The 20,332-nt window shown below is 40.1% G+C and overlaps 1 protein-coding gene across 1 annotated transcript in view; it reads left to right on the top strand.

Annotated features, from left to right (window-relative positions):
- The window catches only part of nup210 (nucleoporin 210), a 113,586-nt gene that overhangs the window by 23,201 nt on the left and 70,053 nt on the right, over positions 1–20,332 (top strand). Inside the window, exons 4-8 of the mRNA XM_059944105.1 lie at positions 995–1,091; positions 9,140–9,290; positions 13,938–14,070; positions 16,451–16,609; positions 18,537–18,605. Of these exons, the coding sequence (XP_059800088.1) occupies positions 995–1,091; positions 9,140–9,290; positions 13,938–14,070; positions 16,451–16,609; positions 18,537–18,605 (609 nt within the window). The remainder of the gene's footprint in view (positions 1–994; positions 1,092–9,139; positions 9,291–13,937; positions 14,071–16,450; positions 16,610–18,536; positions 18,606–20,332) is intronic.

Here is a 20,332-nt window from a genome sequence, read left to right as displayed (position 1 = left end):
GGAGTTTGAGGAGATTTGGTTTGTCACCTAAGGCACTCAAACTTCTACAGATGCACTGTGGAGAGCATTCTGACAGGCTGCATCACTGTCTGGTATTTGGTGGGGGGTGGGGGGTTACTGCACAAGATCAAAAGAAACTAAAGAAGGTTGAAAAATTAGTCAGCTCCATCTTGGGTACTAGCCTCCATAGTATCCAAGACATCTTCAAGGAGCAGTGCCTCAGAAAGGTGGCTTCCATCATTAAGGGGCCCGTCACCCAGGGCATGCCCTGATCTCATTGTTACCGTCAGGAAGGAGGTACAGAAGCCTGAAGGCACACACACAGCAATTCAGGAACAGCTTCTTCCCTTCTGCCATCTGATTCCCAAATGGACATTGAACCCATGAACACTACCTCACTTTTTAAATTTAACATAAACTTAATGTAATTTATTTATCTTTCTCTATTTTATTGTGCATGGTACTGCTGCCGCTGACATAGCAAATTTCACGACATATGCCAGTGATATTAAACGGGATTCTGATAATCAGCTCTCACTGAAGTTGTTTGTTTCTGACTTGTGGTTCTACTCTTTGTAGACGTACAGTGCTATTCAGTGTAATTAAGAGAACACTAAGGCTGTGGGTCCCAATATCCTCATTAGTCACAGGGCAGCCATGAATGATCTACTTGTGTTATGTGGTTAGATAATAAACTGTCTCATTGAGCATTTGTTTTGAGACACAATTGTCATGTTGATGATGTAACTGGTGCCCACATCATTGTTAAATTCCCAGTTTTATCCAGCTTCACGGGTCGCTGCACATGTTGAAATTGCAGTGGTATTTTTGATGAGGTCTCCTGCTGTGTTTTCACTCCTTCAAGTAGCTGTTTACTTTTTCCAGAGTGTCACGAAATAGGTATTGGTGATAGAGCCTGAGAGAAACTAGCTAAGCTGCAATTGCTTATTAACCTGTGGTGCAGGTACTGAGTTGTTCTATCTCCCACTTACAGGCAACACATTCAGCACCTTGGCAGGAATCGTATTTGAATGGAGTATAGTGAAGGATACAGAATTTGCTGGATATTCAGATTCCCACAATGCTTTACGGTAGGTAATCACAAACACAGGAAAATCTACAGATGCTGAAAAATTGAAAGCGACACACACACAGTACTAGAGGAACTCAGCGGGTCAGGCAGCATCTGCGGAGAAGAGTAAGCAGTTGATGTTTCGAGCTGAGACCCTTCTTCAGGACCGAGAGGGTTGGGGAGAGATGCCGGAATTAAAAGGTGGGGGAAGGGTAAAGAGGCTGGCTGGAAGGTGATGGGTGAAGCCAGATGGGTGGGAAAGGTCAAGGTCTGGAGAAGAATCTATTGGGACATAAGTGTGGGCAATTGGAAAAAGGGAAGGAGTAGGGGACCCCGGGAGCATAATAGACAAGTAAGAAGCTGTAAAAGGCCGTGAGTGGGGAACAATGGGGGGGATGGTGGAGGAATTTCCTTCTGGAAGGAGAAATCGATGTACCATTGGACTGGAGAGCATGCAGATAGAATACAAGGTGTTGCTCCTTTACCCTGAGGGTGGCCTCATCTTGGCACAAGAGGCCACGGATCAACAATTTGGAATGGGAATCAGTAGTAAAATGTTTGGCCACCAGAAAGATCTGTTTCTCTGGTCTCTTCAGAGGCAACTTTTCTTTGAATGATTATGTTTCACAAGAAAATAGCTTATCCTTTTTATTTATAAGTCTTTAAAAATATGACACTTCCCTTTTAAACCAGCTGGTCTAGTTAGTAGTTGCAATATATTAAGCCAGTTGTGTAGAAGCTGTGCAATGCTCTGATCATTGCTCAAGAAAGATGAGGCTAGTTCTTTGGGGGAACTTCATGATAAAGTAGCTAAATTTCTTGAAAGAAGTGGGAATTGAGGACTGAAGGGAAGTGGCACGAGAAATGAATTAAGATAGATCATCCAGGCTTGAGGAGCCAAGTGCTTTATTGCTACTCCTATTTTGTTATGCTCTTCAGTCTGATGTGTGAATATTGAATTCAAGATTATATAGATGGAATATATCCACCTGGTTGTAGATGCAATGGATTCTGGATAAATGGGACACATTGGGACTAGTACATTTTGGCCCATTTAAGTAGCTACCCCAATTAGCTGAAGTTCAATGGAAATGGTTAAAAAGATGCTTTAAAAAAAACAAGCTACAATTTTACTGAGTAACAAATTGTGTATTTAATTTAAATTAAAACAAATTATATTCAGAACACCAATACTACAGTACTATAAAACTGTGTATTAGTTTGTAGTAGTTATCAACAGAGGAATTCATCCAGTGCAAACTGCCATGTTCTTTTGATTGACTGTAAGTTAACAAAATCAGTGTAGATGCCTACCTTCAAGTCACTTTTATTGTCATTTCGATCATAACTGCTGGTACAGTACATAGTAAAAATGAGACAACGTTTATCAGGACCATGGTGTTACACGACACAGTACAAAAACTAGACTGAGCTATGTAAAAAAACAACACAGAAAAAAACTACAGTAGATTACAGACCTACCCAGGACTGCATAAAGTGCACAAAACAGTACAGACATTACAATAAATAATAAACAAGACAATAGGGCAGTAAGTTGGTGTTAGTCCAGGTTCTGGGTATTGAGGAGTCTGATAGCTTGGGGAAGAAACTGTCACATAGTCTGGTTCATACAATGTCTTTGATAATTTGACCCTCCAAATCTTCACTTTCACTGTAACATTCAAGATGATTGTATTTACCTTAATCTTCATGATTCCCAACTTAAAGAAGTGAAATTGTTTCATTTTCACTCGCGGCCATTTCTGCCCTCTGTAAGCCAGAATGCTTGAAACCTCAGTGAGCAAAACAGTTTGGAATTGTCTTACTGCTTATATCTTGACAGCTATCAGTGACAAGAATCACTGCTTTTTGAACAGAAATACACGCTACTAACACTACTTTTAAAAACTGTTCACTCTCAGCTCAGTGTAGTGTCTAGCAGCCATACAACTGCACATGACTGATGCTAGTTAGGAATTGCTCAGCAACAGTCTCCTGTCCCAGTTAAGTGGCATGTTGTCCCAAATAAATGAAGGGAATCTGGGCTTTTTTTTCTTTATTAGTGCTCTTTAAGAGTTGTCCCAAATAAGCAGGTGCCCTAATGAACTGATGGCCCAATTAACTAGAATCTACTGCATTGTTTTCTTCCAGCATAATTTAACTTGGTCTTTGATATATAAATTCTGAGTTTATGTGATAATGTACTGAGTTCTCCACTGTTAGTTTTCACACCAGATGTTTTCCATTTGATGTCTTCTCTCATGCAAATATATTCAGTGAGTTTAAGGAAGGGTGAAATGACGTACATTGCAGCTCCTCATTGAGGTTATTCAGCTGAAATGGGTTTGATTTTCAAACATACAGTTCAAAGAAACCAGCCAGAAGTGTCTGAGCCATTTCTCCTTGACAAATTATATAAGTATGATATCATTTCTGTCATTCATGACTGTTGTCCAAGATTTTCCACCATACAGCTGGAGGCAGGAAAATGCCATTACTTTCCAAGGTCCTGCTAATATCCACAAGTAGTTCATGAGATTATTAAAAGGCACTCCCATCTGAATGTAAATATCATCCGTATAAAATCCCTTTGCACAGGGGAAAAGCAAGCCTCAACTTCTAATCTGGAAAGTAATTGAAACAAATTAAAGAGATGCCATATATACTTCAGAAGACAGGGGATGCATTCATTTGGTCTGGCGATATCCATGGAAAGAGAAACTGTGGTGATATTTCATGTCAAACAACCCATCAAAACTAGCAAATGATCACATTAGTTTTGAGTTACAGAGGGGCTTCATGAGGAATGAAAAGGATAAAGGTAATGGCTCTGGGGCTTGGCCAGAGTTGCTATGGCACTAAGCTTTCGCTGATGTTATTTGACCATTTCCAGATATTACAATCCACTTGCCAGATATACAACTACTCATTTACTCTACCTGTACCCATTTATAGCCTTCTAATTTCTTATTACAACTTGCTTTCCTACCAATGTTAGTGCCATCCACAAATTTAGCAATCATACATTCACCCAATATAAGTGATAGTTTTGTTATATCTCGTGAACCAGTGAAAGACTCATTTTTTGCCTTTTGTTTCTTGTTGGTTGACCATTTTTCTACCAAAATGTCATTATCTAATCATTTCTAGGATTCCAGGTTCTTTTGCCCTTGCTGACATCATTGATTTCACCTGAATCCTCCACAAATGCCTTTACCAGCCTTTTTCAGCTGCACAGTCAGCGGGTCATGCTGTCTCCCCTGACTCTCAATCACTGAACTTTTTTGTTCTCTACGCAGTCCTCTGCCTGTCTCTGCAACCTAAAGCTTGTGAAACTCCTATTTTTATCCTCCATTCCAATAAAAGGTTATGTATCTGAAATATCTTTTAAAACGTTAACATCCCACCCCATGTATGCAGTACTTTGATTTATGGAGGCCAATGTACCAAAAACTTTCTTTACGACCCTGTCTACCCGTCAATGAATTATGGACCTGTATTCCCAGATACCGTGGTTCTACTGCCCTCCTCAGTGTCCTACCGTTCACTGTGTCAGACCTACCTTGGTTGGTCCTACTAAAGTGCATTAAATTCCATCTGCCATTTTCCTAGCTGATCCACATTCCAGTTGCAGGATTTCATATGGAGTAAATGGCCCAGCTCACTTCAGAGTCACTGTCTGCTATTAATCACACATCTAAAACCTGGTGCATGAAGACAATAGGAAAAGCTGTTCCCTATTTAAAATGGGTAGGGTTGCAGAATAACACACTCAAACTGCTGGAGAAGCTCAGCAAGTCAGGCAGCATCTATGGAGGAGATTAAACTGTCAATGTTTTGGACCAAGCCCTTTCATCAGGACCAGCATCCTGATTCTGATTTCCAGCACCTGCAGAATCTCTTGTGTTTGGGCTTGCAGAATAGCTGCCTGCAGTATCTTCTTGCCATGCATTAATTTCTTCTGTTTTTGTTGTTCCTTACACCTGAGATTGATGTTCATAAGCTATAACATCAGAAGATAAACTGACATTGTGTATCTTTATGATTTTTGTTCTTTGCATTAATGAGTTCTCAAATTTGTTCTTTTTCTCTTAAACACTTCTGAGAATAGGATTCAAGGATTTGAATCTGCTTACAGCAGAAAGCCCATTGCCCATTTACTTTAAAACTAAGTGTTGAGAGGTACTGCTGAAGTGTATTTGCCAATTTGATTTTGGTTTTTTAAATGAATAGAACATAAACAGTACAGCACAACAACAGACCCTTTGGCCCACAATATTGTGCCCATCCAATTAAATTAGTCATCAAATGGCTAACTAAAATAATCTCCTCTCCATTTTCCTCACATTCATGCCTATCCAAGCACCTCTTTCCATTTGACCTGCTGCAGTGCAACAGTTCACCTTTGGCTGGGTTAAATTCCATCTTCCATTTCTCCACCTATATCTCCAACTGATCTGTGTCCCATTGTATTCTTTTCCTGTCCTCTACGCTATCCACAGCACCACCAATCTTCACATCATCTGCAAATTTACCAACCCACCCATCCCATTATTTCTATACATAACAAACAGCGGAGGTCCCATTACAGATCCCTGCAGAATCATAGACTTCCAGCTAGAATAAATCCATTTGACCACTACTTTCTGTCTTCTATGGACAAACCAGTTCTGAGTCCAAATGGTCAATTCACCATAGACCCCATGCATCATAATCTTCTGGATGAACTGCCAATGAGGAACCTTGTTAAACACCGTGCAAAAATCCATGTATATAACAGCCATAACTTTAGCTTCATCAATTAGTCTTGTGACCTTGCCATAAAAGATATAACTTACCCTGCACAAAGCCATGTTGGCCCGCCTTAATTAGACCACTATTTTCCAAATGCTTATAAATCCTATCCCTAAGATTTATCTTCAGTAACTTCCGTACCACTGATGTGTGTCTTGCCTCTCTATAGTGTCGAGGATTTTTTTAATAATGAGAAAATATTAATTATCTGCCAGTCCTCTGGGACCTCGCCTATGGCTGGAGAGGACACAAAGATATTGGTCAATATATCCCATCAGGCTCTGGGACTTATCCACCCTAATGCTCTTGAGGACACCCAACACTACCTCCTCATTTAACTCAAAAAGCCCAAACATATCAAGGCACTCAACTCTGATCTCCCTTTCCTCCACATTCTCCTTGATAAATATTGATGAAAAGTACTCATCAAGGACCTCAGCCACATACAAACAGATATCTACACCCCCTCCCCCCTTATCCTTGAGTGGCCTACTCTCTCCCTAGTTATTCTCTTGCCCTCAGTGTATATATAATATGTTTGGGGATTCTCTTCAATCCTACTTGCCAAAGACTTTCATGGTCCCTCCTTGCTTTCCCAATTCTTTTGAGTTATTTTCTGGCTTCTTTATAATCCCCAAGGGCTCTATTTGATTCTAGCTTCTTCACCTTTACAAACTTATCCTTGAATAAATTCATCACTTCTCTCAACAAACAAGGTTCTCTTACCTTGTCAACCTTCCTTATTGGATCACTGTCTTCTCTACTTTCTGAAATGTTCCTGTCCTGTACTCTGTGCAGTTGGTCTTTAAACTCCTTCCACATGTCAGATTTGGACTTACCCAATAAATAGCTGTTCCCAGTCAGCTGTACCCTAGTTCCTGCCTAACATTCCCATGATTTGTACTGCTTTAACATAATACTCTCCTGCAAGATCGATAATTATCCTTATCTATAGCTATCTTAAAACTTAAAGGAGTTGTGGTCATTGTTCCTTAACTGTTCACCCACTGAGAGGTCTGTTACCTGGCTAGCCTCATTACCCAACACCAGGTCCAGTACAGCCCCTTCTCTTGTTGGACTATCTATATGCCTCTAAACTCAGAGGGTCTCAGTGTATATTACAAAAGTTGAAGTCCCCCCCCACCCCCCACCATGACAGCAACCCTATTGTTTTGACACCTTTCTTTAATCTCCCTGCATATCTGCTGCTCAATGTCCCGGTTGGCTATTGGGGAGGCTGTAGTGCAATCCCATCAGAGTGACTGCACTCTTCCTCTGTTCTGCCCATACAGACAAGCCCTCCATTACGTTCTCTCTGAGTGCAGCTGTGACATTGTTCCTGAATTGTCGTGCAACTCACTCTCCCCCATCCCATTTACCACCTCCTCTATCTTTTCTAAAAGTTGAAATCTGGGACATTAAGCACCCATTCCTGTCACCTCTGTCAACCAAGTCTCTGTAATGGCCACAATATCATAGTTCCATGTACTGATCCATGCTCTGAGTTCATTACCTTTACCCATAATATTCCTAGCAACAAAATACACACACTTCAAACCAACCATCCCATCATATCTATAACTTTGCTCCTGCCTGTTTTTACTGACCCTGGATTCTACCTCCCTCTCCATCCCTCCACTTTCTGGCCTGGAGCTCTGCTTCCCACCCCCCCTGCCAAACTAATTTAAGCCCTCCCGAGTAGCACCAGTGAATCTCCCGGGCAGGATATTGGTTTTCCTCCAGTTTAGGTGCAACCTGTCCATCTTGTACAGATCACCCTTGCCCCAGACAAGGTTCCAATTACCCAAGAGCCTGAAATCCTTCCCCCTGCAACAGTTTCTCAGCCACTCATTCATTTGTACCATCATCCTGTTCCTGCTCTGACTCACATCTGGCACTGGGAGTAATCCAGACATTACTACCCTGAAGGTCCTGCTCTTTAGCCTCTTTCCTAACTCCCTATACTCACCGTGCAGGACCTATGTCATTGGTAACAATGTGCACCGTGGCCTCTGGTTGCTCATCTTCCCCTTTTAAATATTCTGCAGCCACTTTGGGACATCCTGGACTCGAGCACCTGGGAGCAAACACACCATCCTAGCATCTCTTTCATGGCCACAGAGTTTCCTGTCCATCCCCAAGCTATAGAGTGTCCTGTCACTATCATTCTGTTTGACTTTACCCTTCCCTGTTGAGCCTCAGAGGTGGTCACAGTGCCACTGGTCTGGCGCCTGCTGCCGTGCCCTGGTAGGTCTTCTCCTTCCCAACCGATATCCAAGGGGGTATACTTGTTGCTGAGAGGAATGGTCACAACAGAACCTTGCACTAAATGGTTGTTCCCCTTACTTCTCCCAGTGATCACCCATCTGAAGTGTGACCACCTCAGTAAAAGTTTTGTTTGAGGTTTTCAGCCTGCTGGCTGGTTCTTAGTATGTCCAGATCCTGTCCCTTAGCCTTGACTTTCAGGATCTGAAGTTAGGTGCACTTGCTGCAGATGTAGTCATGAGGGAGACCGCAAGGCCACATCTTACTGGGTGAACATTCCACCACCTTAATAATTACCTTGCCTATACTTGTTATACCTTTGGCTCTGACTTCTTAAGCCTAAATTCTGCAATCAACGAAATGATTCCAAAGGACTCAGCTCCCTTAGCCCTCTGCCTGCCCTTCTTGCTAAAGCCTGTTAAGTCAAAGCCTCTCACTCAAACAGTGCCCCACTCCAAAAATGACCACTCGACTTGCACCTCGCTTCCTTTTATTGGCCTTTGAGTTACAAATAACTCAAGGAATCGCCAAGAACTTGGCAGCCAAATCCTGACAGAATAATTGTTTATGTATTCTTCTGTGCGTAGTACATAATAGTGCTGACTGCTTTTATATTATATAGAACTTAATTCCTTGGAGATGAGTGGTAGATGGTCATTTTCATTTTAATTACTGTATTTGCATTTTAATTAATATTGTACATTATTGCCATGATGTTGCAGATAATCGCCCTTAAATAATATGTGATGTTGAAGTTTCTGAATAATATCAGACACTTTCTTCTTTTGGCTGTTGCAGTGGTTCCTACAGTATAAATCCATTACTTGGGACATTAGAATGGACTATTATTCTGCGTATTATCTTTTGGAAATGGCACATAAGTGTCTAATAAACATCATTTTCTTATGGTGGTTACGTAAACAGAGTCAGCTGATTTGGACATTTCTTGATAGTTTAGTTCTTTAGTGAGAAAGTGAAGTGAGAATGACCTCATTCTTTTTATTACAGGATAGTTAAGTTTTCTGAATCTGCCTACACTCCCCCAACGTACATATCAGAGATGGAGAAGCATGGAATCCAAGGGGATACCATCTTGGTGTCGGGAATGAAGACAGGAAATTCCAAATTGAAAGGGAAAATACAAGAAGCAATTTACAGAGTAATTCACCATTGACATATTTCTAAAAATCTTTTAAATGCTGTAGTTAATGAGTACAACACTTATTTTCCAAACCTGTTTCTTCTTACAAATGGCACCTAAATGCGTTATTGTTTTATTTTTTACTTAAATGATGTTCTCATCCAAAACTCCCCTTGGTGCAGGGATACAATGAATGATGATACTGAATTTCAGCAGTATCACTAAAGCAATTCCAGTTTATTTATGTTTTGTATAATATCGATGGTTTCATGTGCTTATCTCTGATTTGAAGTGTCTAAAACGTCTGGTCTCTGATCATCCCAGACCTCTTTGTGCTGTTGGATCACAACCTCATTGTCAATTCTAATGCACAAATGTAGTGTACAACAACTACATGTGCACATACATCTACTCGATGACGTTCTTATCTTAGAGTGCCAGGTCATTCATGGAGTAGCTAGGGCTGGGGGTAAAGAAGCTGTACGGCATGCTTGCCTTCATTAATGGGCTGCTGCAGTTGGAATGATTACAACCCTCAAAAATGCTCTGGTTAAGGAAGTAGGGAAAGCTTAACTCCATAGCGTTATTTACCTGATAATAGTTAGATTATGATCATGGACCTGTGCTTCCAACCCAGATTGTTTCATCTTCTAAATGAGAAATGTTAAGAATATTTGCATCCTGTACTGGACAATACTTTCCCCAATGCTTTCCATAAAGGATGATGGCAATGGAAACTCCGCTGTGGGAAATCTAAAAAAAATGCAATCACTGCATCATGCTCAAACTTACTATTCCCAACTCACAATATCTGCTGTCTCTTGCAGTGTGTCTTGAAGTTCAGAATTAATATCTCTGTGAAGAGGCTGGCTCTTTGTGAATGACCATAAGATTTGGAAGCTATTAAATAAATGCAAGATGTTCTTGAATTGGAAACAGTTGGGGGGGGTAGGGTTGGAGGTGCGGGTTAGATCTTTGGCCATCTGAAATCTGGGGTTCAACAAAAATATCATGACCTAATGAACAGATTTGATGGAAAGTGCAAGTGATCCAGTAACAAGCCAACACCCATGTCTAGCAAGATCCTTCAGCATTGTGCATAGTCCATTATCCATCTGGCTAAGAGCTAAGATATCAGTTCAAGAACAATGAGTCTTGATTATTACAGGAGGTAGCTACTGGGCAGAGTGGTAGTACAAGTGGTGGCAAAAGGATCATGCTATTTTGAGCCCTTGAGTTAACTCCTCACCTACCCTAGATGCCAATTTCCTCATTGACATTCTGCGGTCAATCTGCAGCAATCTTGATGCTACACCAGCCCAGGAAGTGGTTGATGAGGCCATCCAGCAATAAGCTTTCTGACAAAATTTGCTGGAATTGTATTTCTAAAACACGGTGGCAAAGTATTTTCTCTCCTGTGTGAGAAGCGATAGGGTGGGGCTGTTTTCTTTGGAACAAAGAAGGCTGAGGTACATAAAATAATGAGGGGCACAGATAAAGGAGGATGGTCAGGTTTTATTCTCCCTTGATGGGGAAGTCTAAAACTAGAGGGCATAGGTTAAAACTGTGGGTGGAAAGATTTAAAGTGGAACTGAAATGCAAATTTTTCATTTGGTAAGTGAAGGCACACAAGAATGGGGTGCTAGTGGAAGTAGTAGAGATGGTACATTCGCAACTTTTAAAATATATTTGGGCAGGTATATGGATCGGAAAGGTTTGGAGGGGTGTGGGTAAAATACAGCAAAATTAGTCCATCTTGAGAAGGTAGCTACATGCTATATGATTCTATCAGAGCATGCCCAGGGTATTCTGCCATAATCTAAATATCTCCAAGAAAGGAAGCATCTGTAGATGCTTTTAGTACTGCAGGTTCTCCCCAATGACTATCATTGGAAAGCCTTTCTGTGGGTCCTTCTCTGCTATTGTTTGAAGAGCTTCTTCCCACCACCCCTCATCCCTCCATCGAGGAGCACAGTGAATAAGATCTTCACTGTGTGACAAATCCAGAGAAGAGGAAATTTTATCAACTCTAGGTGTGCTCCTTTGACTCCATAGTGTTATCTACCTGATAATAGTTAGGTTATGATCATGGACCTGTGCTTCCAACCCTGATTGTTTCATCTTCTGAATGAGAAACGTTAAGATTCTGAGATTTGGTTGTCTCAAAATTCATGTCCGTCCTCACATTTTTTTTTTTGGATGATGATTAAACTGGAACCTTCACCAAGTAAGGTGCCATTCCAAGTGTAGACTGGGATCCACTCACACTTTCATTGCATCAACCCTTTTAATCTTTCATCGTAGTAACACTGTTGGATTGTGTCTAGTCTACAGGGCAGGCTGAAACTGTTGATTCTTCAGCTCCAACACACCAATTTCAGTCGTTAAATAACAGATAAGTGCTGATAGCACTTGTGTATGTGTACATTTTCTCTTGAACTCTAGACCATTGCTGATTCCTATACTGAAGTACATTAGAATATGAGCCTCTCATTAGCACCTAGAAGACTGGTGTTCTTTACCTGCCACCTAGCTCTGTCTCACAACTGCCAGGATCCTGAATGTTAAAAGGCCTGAACAGATTAGATATGGCAAATTTATTTCTGATGGTAGGGGATTCTAGGTCAAGAGGGCACGACTTCAGGATTGAAGGATGTCCTTTTAGAACTGAGATGCGGAGAATTTACTTTAGTCAGAGGGTGGTAAATCTGCGGAATTTGTTGCCACGAGCAACTGTGGAGGCCAAGTATTTAAGGCAGAGATAGATAGGTTCTTGATTAGCCAGGGCATCAAGAGGTAAGGGGTGAAAGCAGGGAAGTGGGGATGACTGGAAGAATTGGATCAGCCCATGATTGAATGACATTCAGTCGATGGACTGAATGGCCTATTTCTGCTCTTATATGTTATGGTCCATGGGTATCTGTATCATTTGCTAAAATCAGGATTGACTGGTATCACTTGCTATATCTTGGGAACCATTTCTTAGTGAAGCATATCATCAAATTTTGTGTTTGTCATTTGTGGAAAAACATTCACCCACATAATTTCCAGTGCAAAAATCTTAGCCCATTGAGCTGTATGTCTCCTCTATATACTTGAGATCTCCTTACCTCAAGCCAAATGAGTAGCTAATTTGACACAGCCTTGCAATGTCTGCCAAATATGCATGCCAAGCAAGCTAATCTCTCTCCCAGGCCAGTGTCCCCATCTCCAGAATTATTGCCTTACTGTGTTAATAGCAATAAGTTTCTGGAGGAGGAGAAGTCTTGAATATCTTTAAAAATCCTCATGCAGAATGGGAAATCAGTCTGGAAATATAACTTTCTCACTGAGTAATAGGAATGCTAATCTAATGCAGTTCACACAGTGACAAAGACACTAAGTATTCATAGAGGCCAAGTACAGAGGAAGGGATCTTTAAGAAGCTAGTTAAATCAACCAACCCACCCAACTACTCCATGAACCCCCATCCATCTCTGTGTCAGATGTTGCAAATTCCTGCATGAGACTCATCAGTTGTTGCACAACCACAGCACAGACTTTGAAGGCTTTGAGGAACTGACTAAGGACATGATAATGCTGTCTGAAATTTGATCCAGTTTTGTCTAACATTAAAGAGGGGAGATGAGAATTTTTACTGAGTATTCTATGAATCTTCTGTAGTCCAGCAAACTAAAAAAGACTTAATTTTCTTTCACTTTTTGAATGTCTCTGATGCATTGATAAAGGTGGCAACTGTTGATTTCATAGAAATGTTTTGGACAGAGAAAGGTTTCTTTTTTCTTAATCATCACCTCACTTCCATTAACAATGTAGTGAATGATCTGGGTGCACCATGGGTGCAATTATAAGTGCAATCTTTGTAATCCACTTGTATAACTGTACCGGATGGTGATGCAACCCATCAGAACATTCTCTGCCATACATCTACCAAAATTTGCCAGGGTCTTTGGTGACATGCCAAATCTCCCTAAACTAATGAAGTAGAACCACTGGCATGCCTTCTTTGTGCTTGCATCAATGTGTTGGGCCCAAGACCAGGCCCTCTTGAGATGTTGACACCCAGGAGCTTAAAACTGCTCACTCTTTTTTTTACCAGTGATCCTTCAGTGGGGACTGGTGTATGCTCTCCCAGCTTGCCCTTCCTGAAGTTCACAATCAATTCCTTTGTCTTGCTGACTTAAATGTATTACTAAAATAGCATTTTTTTTAAAATTTTGCTGAAGCATATACCATGCCTTATTTTCAGGCTTTGTCTGATTACAGGGGACATGCATCACAACAATTGCTGATTTGCTGATGTGGGTGCAGCCTACAAGTCATTGCAGGCTGCACTCACATAATACAGAATCCTTGTACCCATTTAAAAATCATTAGCAGAATGGGCCTCAGCAGCATGCTGCCCAATCCACAGAATGAGAATTACTGTGTTGGAGTATCTAACTGAAATATTCAGATATCCATGTGCGATGTATGTCCCTTGTTTGTAATTTATTGTAATTTTATGTCTTTACACTGTACTACTGCTGCAAAACAAATTTCATGTCATAAGACAGTGATCATAAAACTGAAACTGATTCTGACAAAATGGCATCAGATATCTGAACAGTACTTTGTTTTTAATACCAAATTTTGACAACTGCATTGTTATCTTTTACCTGTAAGAATGTGCCGGCTGCAGAGGTTCAACTCCTAATCCTAGAAAACATTATGTTGCATCCGGCTTATGATATCTACCTGATTGAGGGCAGCTGTATTCGTTACCGTGTGCAGAAATTGAAGCAAGGGAAGATCACAGGTTTGTTTTTTGCCTTTTACTTTTGAAGCCTTACAAAATTTGAAGGAAAAATATGTAAGTGAAACGTTATGACCTGTACCATTCCAGCCACATAATTGTGAGTGTGGTCTGGGTTTACTTATCCAAAAGGATAAAACTTGGCCCATAATGGGCTTTTCCTTTACTTTTCCCTAATTCAGGCATCCCACCTTTCCTGGAAGTTCTGGGAGTTTCCCACATATTGATAACGGCTCCCTGACGTCTGCATCTCTCTTTCATTGTCCCTCAGTTAACAAATTCATTGACATAAACTGCTATGAGTTTGAGACTTCAGGCAAAGTGTTCAAATCTGCCAAGCAAGCCACATCACAGTAACAAGGGAAGTTTGCAAAAGAAATAAAAAAGCTATTTGCATTAGCATTTAGCTGTTAGCAATGAGACTGCCAACAAAATACTCAACAAGGAATATATACATATGTGTGTAAATAGTTTCAATGTGTGATCAAATAAATTGTTGTGTTCTTTCATAATCAAATGTCCTATATACATACACCCTTGGAGGGTGTCGACTGGGGGTGGGGTGGTGCTGCCTCCCTGTAATGAGTTTTTGCAGGGTGGGATGTCCGCCTAATTTCAATTATCATCCTGTGTTACTTAGCTGTCACAAATCATTCCTTATTTTGTATACCGCCAACGATAGTATTACAGTATCATCGAGGCAGGTGTGGAGGTGAGCAAGTGTTCAGCGCCATCTACCAGCCTTATGCTTGCTCACTGCCGGAGGAAGGTGTTTGTACATGTTGCAAGGACTTTCCCTCAGGTGCATTCAAGTGATTTCTTTCTCTCTCCCTCATTGTTTGTGGGTGGGGCCTGAGCAAGGTTTAATCGATGCAGATTGTAGATTTGGACTAATTAGTTTTTTATGACGTTTTGTATTTCTGGTTCTGGTTGAACTTTTTGTAGCAACTATTGGGCAAATTTTGAATTGAGCAGCCTGCAGATTGTACTGAAATATGCCTTTTGTGTTTTATATTCTGTGTTTTCGGTCCTTTTTTGTTGCTGCAGTTCACGCGTGATTTTTTTTGCACATGAGAGGAGGGGTTTTGATGTTTTTCTTTGAACCGGTTGGTTCTATAGTCTTCTTAGCTTCATGACTGCCTGTGGGGAAGACAAACTTCAGGGCTGTATACTGCATGCATACTTTGAATCTTTGAGCATAAGGAACCAGTTGAGCATTCAGAAAGCCACTTGATATCATTTTGGCTTGCGTTTGTTAAGGAGAGCCTGCAGAAATGTGAGCTTTCACTTTTCAAGGAAACAGATAAGTGAATTTATTGAGTATCTAAAAATTAATTTTGTCAGGAATTGGAAAAATTAGTCAAATTTAAGAGACATTCAAAATCTTAATATCAATTTAATGTTTTTTTCAGGATTTTATTCTTTACTGTCAGCAATGGAAGAATTTCACCAGGAATGTTTCTACAACCAAATTATTATTAAAAAACTATGGAGGCTTCACTCTTTTCATTTCATCTACGCCATTGTGAAATCTCATAAATGTAACCCACAAAGTTTTTTTCTCAATATCTTAGAAAGCTGGCCAGATTATGTACATGCCAGTTTTTGGCAATAAAGCAGTCCATTAAGATTGATCAAGCAAGTTACATTTCCCTCACTGTGAAACTTGTTAATTTATTTGTATCCGTCAAAACTGAAACTGATTCTGCAGTTGCTCTGATTTCATGTGTCAGTAGCACAATGATAAATCCAAGGAAATCTTTTTGAATCAGTGTTGATATCTGTCAAATCTCCTTTCTTGTCCTTTTCATGAAATCAGCAATAAATGCTATGCTCGGTATTTTATGCCTGAGTCTGTAAGTCTGCTGAGAACTTCCTTGATTTTCATTAACAAGATCACAGCAATAGTTCTGACACAGCTTTCCCTCTCCATTACAAGTTTAGTTAAATTTCTGAAATTCTTTGCATAATGACCTGAGCAGCAACTTTCAGAAAGGGCATTTCAGCAATTTATTTATCCCCTGGAACCCAGTTTATTTTCCCCCAGCTAAACTTGCTATGACTGGCATTTTTTTAAAAATCTGCTTCGTCTCTAGGCCATCTTTCTGTTCAGCTCACATCACAGTAATGAGGTCTGCTTATGTGATTTGAGATTTTTAAGTTGGGTATCAAATGTTTAATACCTTCCTATTAGTGCAGATTATTTTTGTGTGTATCCAATGCAAAGATTAATACTAATGTGTGATAAACTGACAGTGTTTTAAGTTACTTGAAGTGAATTGCAGCATCAGCTTTTCACCGTTATGTGGCTGAAGCATTCTGTAAATTATCTTGGTAAGTTATATTTCATTATAAAAATTCCTTTAACTTTTTTTTCCCCCAGAATTAATTATGCCTTCTGACCAGTATGAGTTAGAGCTGCAGAACAGCGTGGCAAGTCCAGGGAGAGATACAAGCCGACCAGTGGGCAAACTGGACCAGGCCACATCGACGGTAACTGCACTGCAGCAAGGGCAAGTAAATTTGGTGCTAATGCACAAAAGTATCCTTTACTGTTTTGGAGAAACAAGCTTACACGTTGCTGAAGCTGAACGATAGAAGTTTTGACAGCAACAGTGCTATTTGTACAATACCTGTCCCTCACACTAACTTAATAAGTCTATATGGTTTCGCTCTGAAGAGCCAGTGTTAATTTTGCTGCAGTTGCATTGTTTTTTTTCCCTTGCTTTTGCAGTGTTTGCTCAATGCTTATTCTGCATAAAATGTGTGAGCATCAATTGCAGGATGCACAATATTTCCATGCTTTGTGGATAAAAGATCCGAATCTACATAGTTTATGCTTCTGTGGTGCAGTGCTGTGCATTTAGTCTAAAGTATTTGGAATAAAGCAACGTTTCATTTTTTTAAAAGGTAACAAGTAGAAATTAAAATAACAGATGAACTGTTTAGTTGCTGCGCATCTCAGTTTGCAGTTACGCTACGAATGGCCTTTAGTAGATTTCAGCTGAGTACCCAGCTGCTTTCATATCTGTTCGACATTTGATTGTTTCCAGCTTGTATAGCAAAGCAAGCAATCATAATCTAGGTCTAACATTGTTGTGAATTTTGCTCATGTATCATTGACTCTGTTTCTAAGCTCATATAATTTCATTTTTCAGTGTTAATTCTGACCTGGTTCTGGTCTTCTATCTTGTTTCATTGGCATTCTTTCTCTGTTAACTTAAAATATGGTAGGAAATGTTGTTAATGGTTGGAAGCATCTAGTTGAGTCAGTCTCACCTCATGCAGGAAAAATCTATAGATACTGCCTGACATGCATTCGTTCCTCCAGCACTTTGTGTGTTGCTCTCCTACAGACTATTTTTGCCAAACTGGTCTGACTGTAACTTCAGAATTTCTATTTGCTAAGGAGAATTCTTTTGAACCTCTCTGTATTAGTGGAACAGACCTTGAAGTGTCTTTTCTTTGCTCAGAAATCACAATTTCAACCCAATGGGGAGATCAAGCAACAGAATGTAGTGTAACTTCAGCTAGTTCTAGCCTTTGAATTAATCAGTGAAATAATTGATGGGTTGATGTGGAAGGTAGCAATACTTGCACCTCTTTCAAGCTGCATCATGACCAAAATTCAAGAAGATGATGAGAAATTATTTTGGATTCATTCTGGCTTCCAGTATGTATTGTTGTCTTTGGATAGGCATGCAAATACTTTAAATTTATTAGCATGTCACTCACTTTTTTTTAAACCATTAGGTCTTCCTGACATTTTATCCTGTGTTTTTGGTCCATCAGAAAGTACAGACCCATCCTATTAATTGAATATGACTGGACTTTGATAACACTTCAAAATCAAGAATCCTCGATGATGCAGAAAGTAATGATTCTTTTCAAAGCAATACAATTTTGGTTGAATCTTTTAGTAGCAGCATCAATTATGTTAATGATCAAGATTTGGCAGAGAACCACAAGAAGGTTTAAAACATAGGCATTTGCACCACCAGCAAATTGCAGGTCCAAAATAATGGGGCTGATAGAATTTCTACCTTTACAGACAGATTATAGTTACTCAAATTTTTTTTTAAACTTTGTCATTTGCTTGCTACCAGAATACCACTTGCATGCTTTTACAATTTTTGATCATCTTTGAGAAGTCTTTACTGACAGGAACTGAATTATGTGTCAGGGTGTGGGTGAGGGAAGTTTTTGATTCATCACTTAATTCCAGTGGGGGATTTTTACTCTAATGCTTCCTTTTTTTTGTAGGATTTAAGTGAGAAAAACTAATGAATGAAACTTCCATCTAAATTAGGAATTAATCCTTTTGCTGTCATGATGGCAACAAGTTCTTACAAATCTACAAGTGTTTGGTATTTGAGAATGATTTAGATCCATGTTATTATTTGTTTATTTGAAAAAAAATAGAATAGTAGCAATTTCTTTTTAAAAAGAGGACCTTAACAAATGCATAGATATTCGTATGCAAGGTGTATCTCGGTTACCAAACTGCACAATATACGTTGTTGAGCCACGTTACCTAGGTAAGTAGTTCAGAATGTATATCGGCATGATATCAGTTAAGACGTATATGGTGGAAATGCAGTTAAATTATTAGGGCTACATCCTGAATTCTGGACCATCAGTTGAAAGACAGAATCAAGGAATGATTGCAATACAGGAGGTTGCCATTAGGCCTATTGTGACCACTTCACTTCTCTTGAAAAGAAAATCGTATTCACCCACCCTCTGCCCATCACTGTCCATATTTATTTTTTAGGTACAAATCAGCTTCCTTTTGAATGCTGCAGTCTTCCACTACTCCCCTCGGCAGTACATTCAAGACCCTTGACACGAACTTGGCTTTATCAAAAGGAACCTATGTAACTGCTGGTTATCTCTTCCCAAATGCCTCCGTTCTCTGTAGCTTGGTTTTGCACATCTGCTGACTCTATCCTTTTCATATCCTTTTCACATCCCATCATAATCTCTTCTATTTCAAGGAAAACAGTACAACCTTCTCCAGTCTATCCACATTACTGAATACCACCGAATTGCCTAATTCTTCTCCTTTGTCTTATGGTCTTATTAAAGGTTAGCTTTGTTTGTCATATCGAAATATGCAGTGAAATGTGTTATTTGCATCAAACCAAATTGGGGTTGAGCTGGGAATTGTTTCCACCCTTCTGGCACCAGCGTAAGATGCCCACAGCTCACTACACCTAACCGTACATCTTTGGAATATGGGAGGGAATCAGAGCACCCGAGGGAATCCACGTGGTAGTGATGGGAGTTAAACCCCAAGAAGTGATGGCTGACACTGTAAAACCATGTGCCTCTACTCCACTGTGCTGGCCCATTCTTGGAATCCATTTGCCAGATACCTTTTTAGTGCTCTCCAAGGGTTTGAATATCTCTCCTGACAGTCAGTGCCCTGCATGGAAACAGTGATGCAATTGTAGCTCAGCTATTGTTTATTAGTGCTTTGAGTTGTACTATGGCAGTTGGGGAATTTAAACTCATCAGTCATTGTAACCATCAAGTTCCTATCTTTACTGGTCCCATTTTCCTGCACTGAGCCTGTAGCCTTCCATGCTAATAGGTTTGTGTACCTAAATTTTGTACAAGTACTTGCCACCAGCACCTCTCAGGCAAAGTATTCCTCATTTCATTTTTCCACTGGGTGAAAATATTCTTCCTCAAATTCCTTATTGATCTTCTTTTACCTTAAGTCTATGTACTCTCATTCCCCTTTTCTAGGTTACACATGGCCCTCCTGATCTGCATCCTTCATTTTATACACTTCATTTAGGATCCCACCCACTGCGACCTTCTGCTTTCTCTACTGTAATGAAAACTAACTATCAAGTCTTCCCCAAAGCTGAAAAGCTCCATACTAGTTACTTCCCGGTGGATCTCCTCTGCACATTCTCCAGTGCAATTGGATCTGCCCTGTAGTGTGGTACTGAGAACTCCTGCTGTGGCTGTTATTCCTTATGCTTAGTAACTGCCGTTATGTATTTGTGCTGCTGCCTTCAGGGATCCTTCCAGAAGTGCACCAATGTTTTTCCGTTACTCAGTGCTTCCTCATGTCCAAGCATTCATTTTAGATGGGTGCTACATATATATTACCCAGCACCAATCCCTGTGGAACACAACTGGTCGTGGGCCTCCAAACAGTATAGCACCCACCAAAATGTATAGCAGAATATGGTTCAGTTACAAATATGAGCAGAGAAACGGCAGATGGAGTTTAATCTGAGCAAGTGTG

Source organism: Hypanus sabinus, chromosome 19 (assembly GCF_030144855.1).
Source record: "Hypanus sabinus isolate sHypSab1 chromosome 19, sHypSab1.hap1, whole genome shotgun sequence".
Lineage (NCBI taxonomy): Eukaryota > Metazoa > Chordata > Chondrichthyes > Myliobatiformes > Dasyatidae > Hypanus > Hypanus sabinus.
Note: the sequence above shows the minus strand (reverse complement) of the source record. Positions and strands in the feature narration are given on the sequence as shown.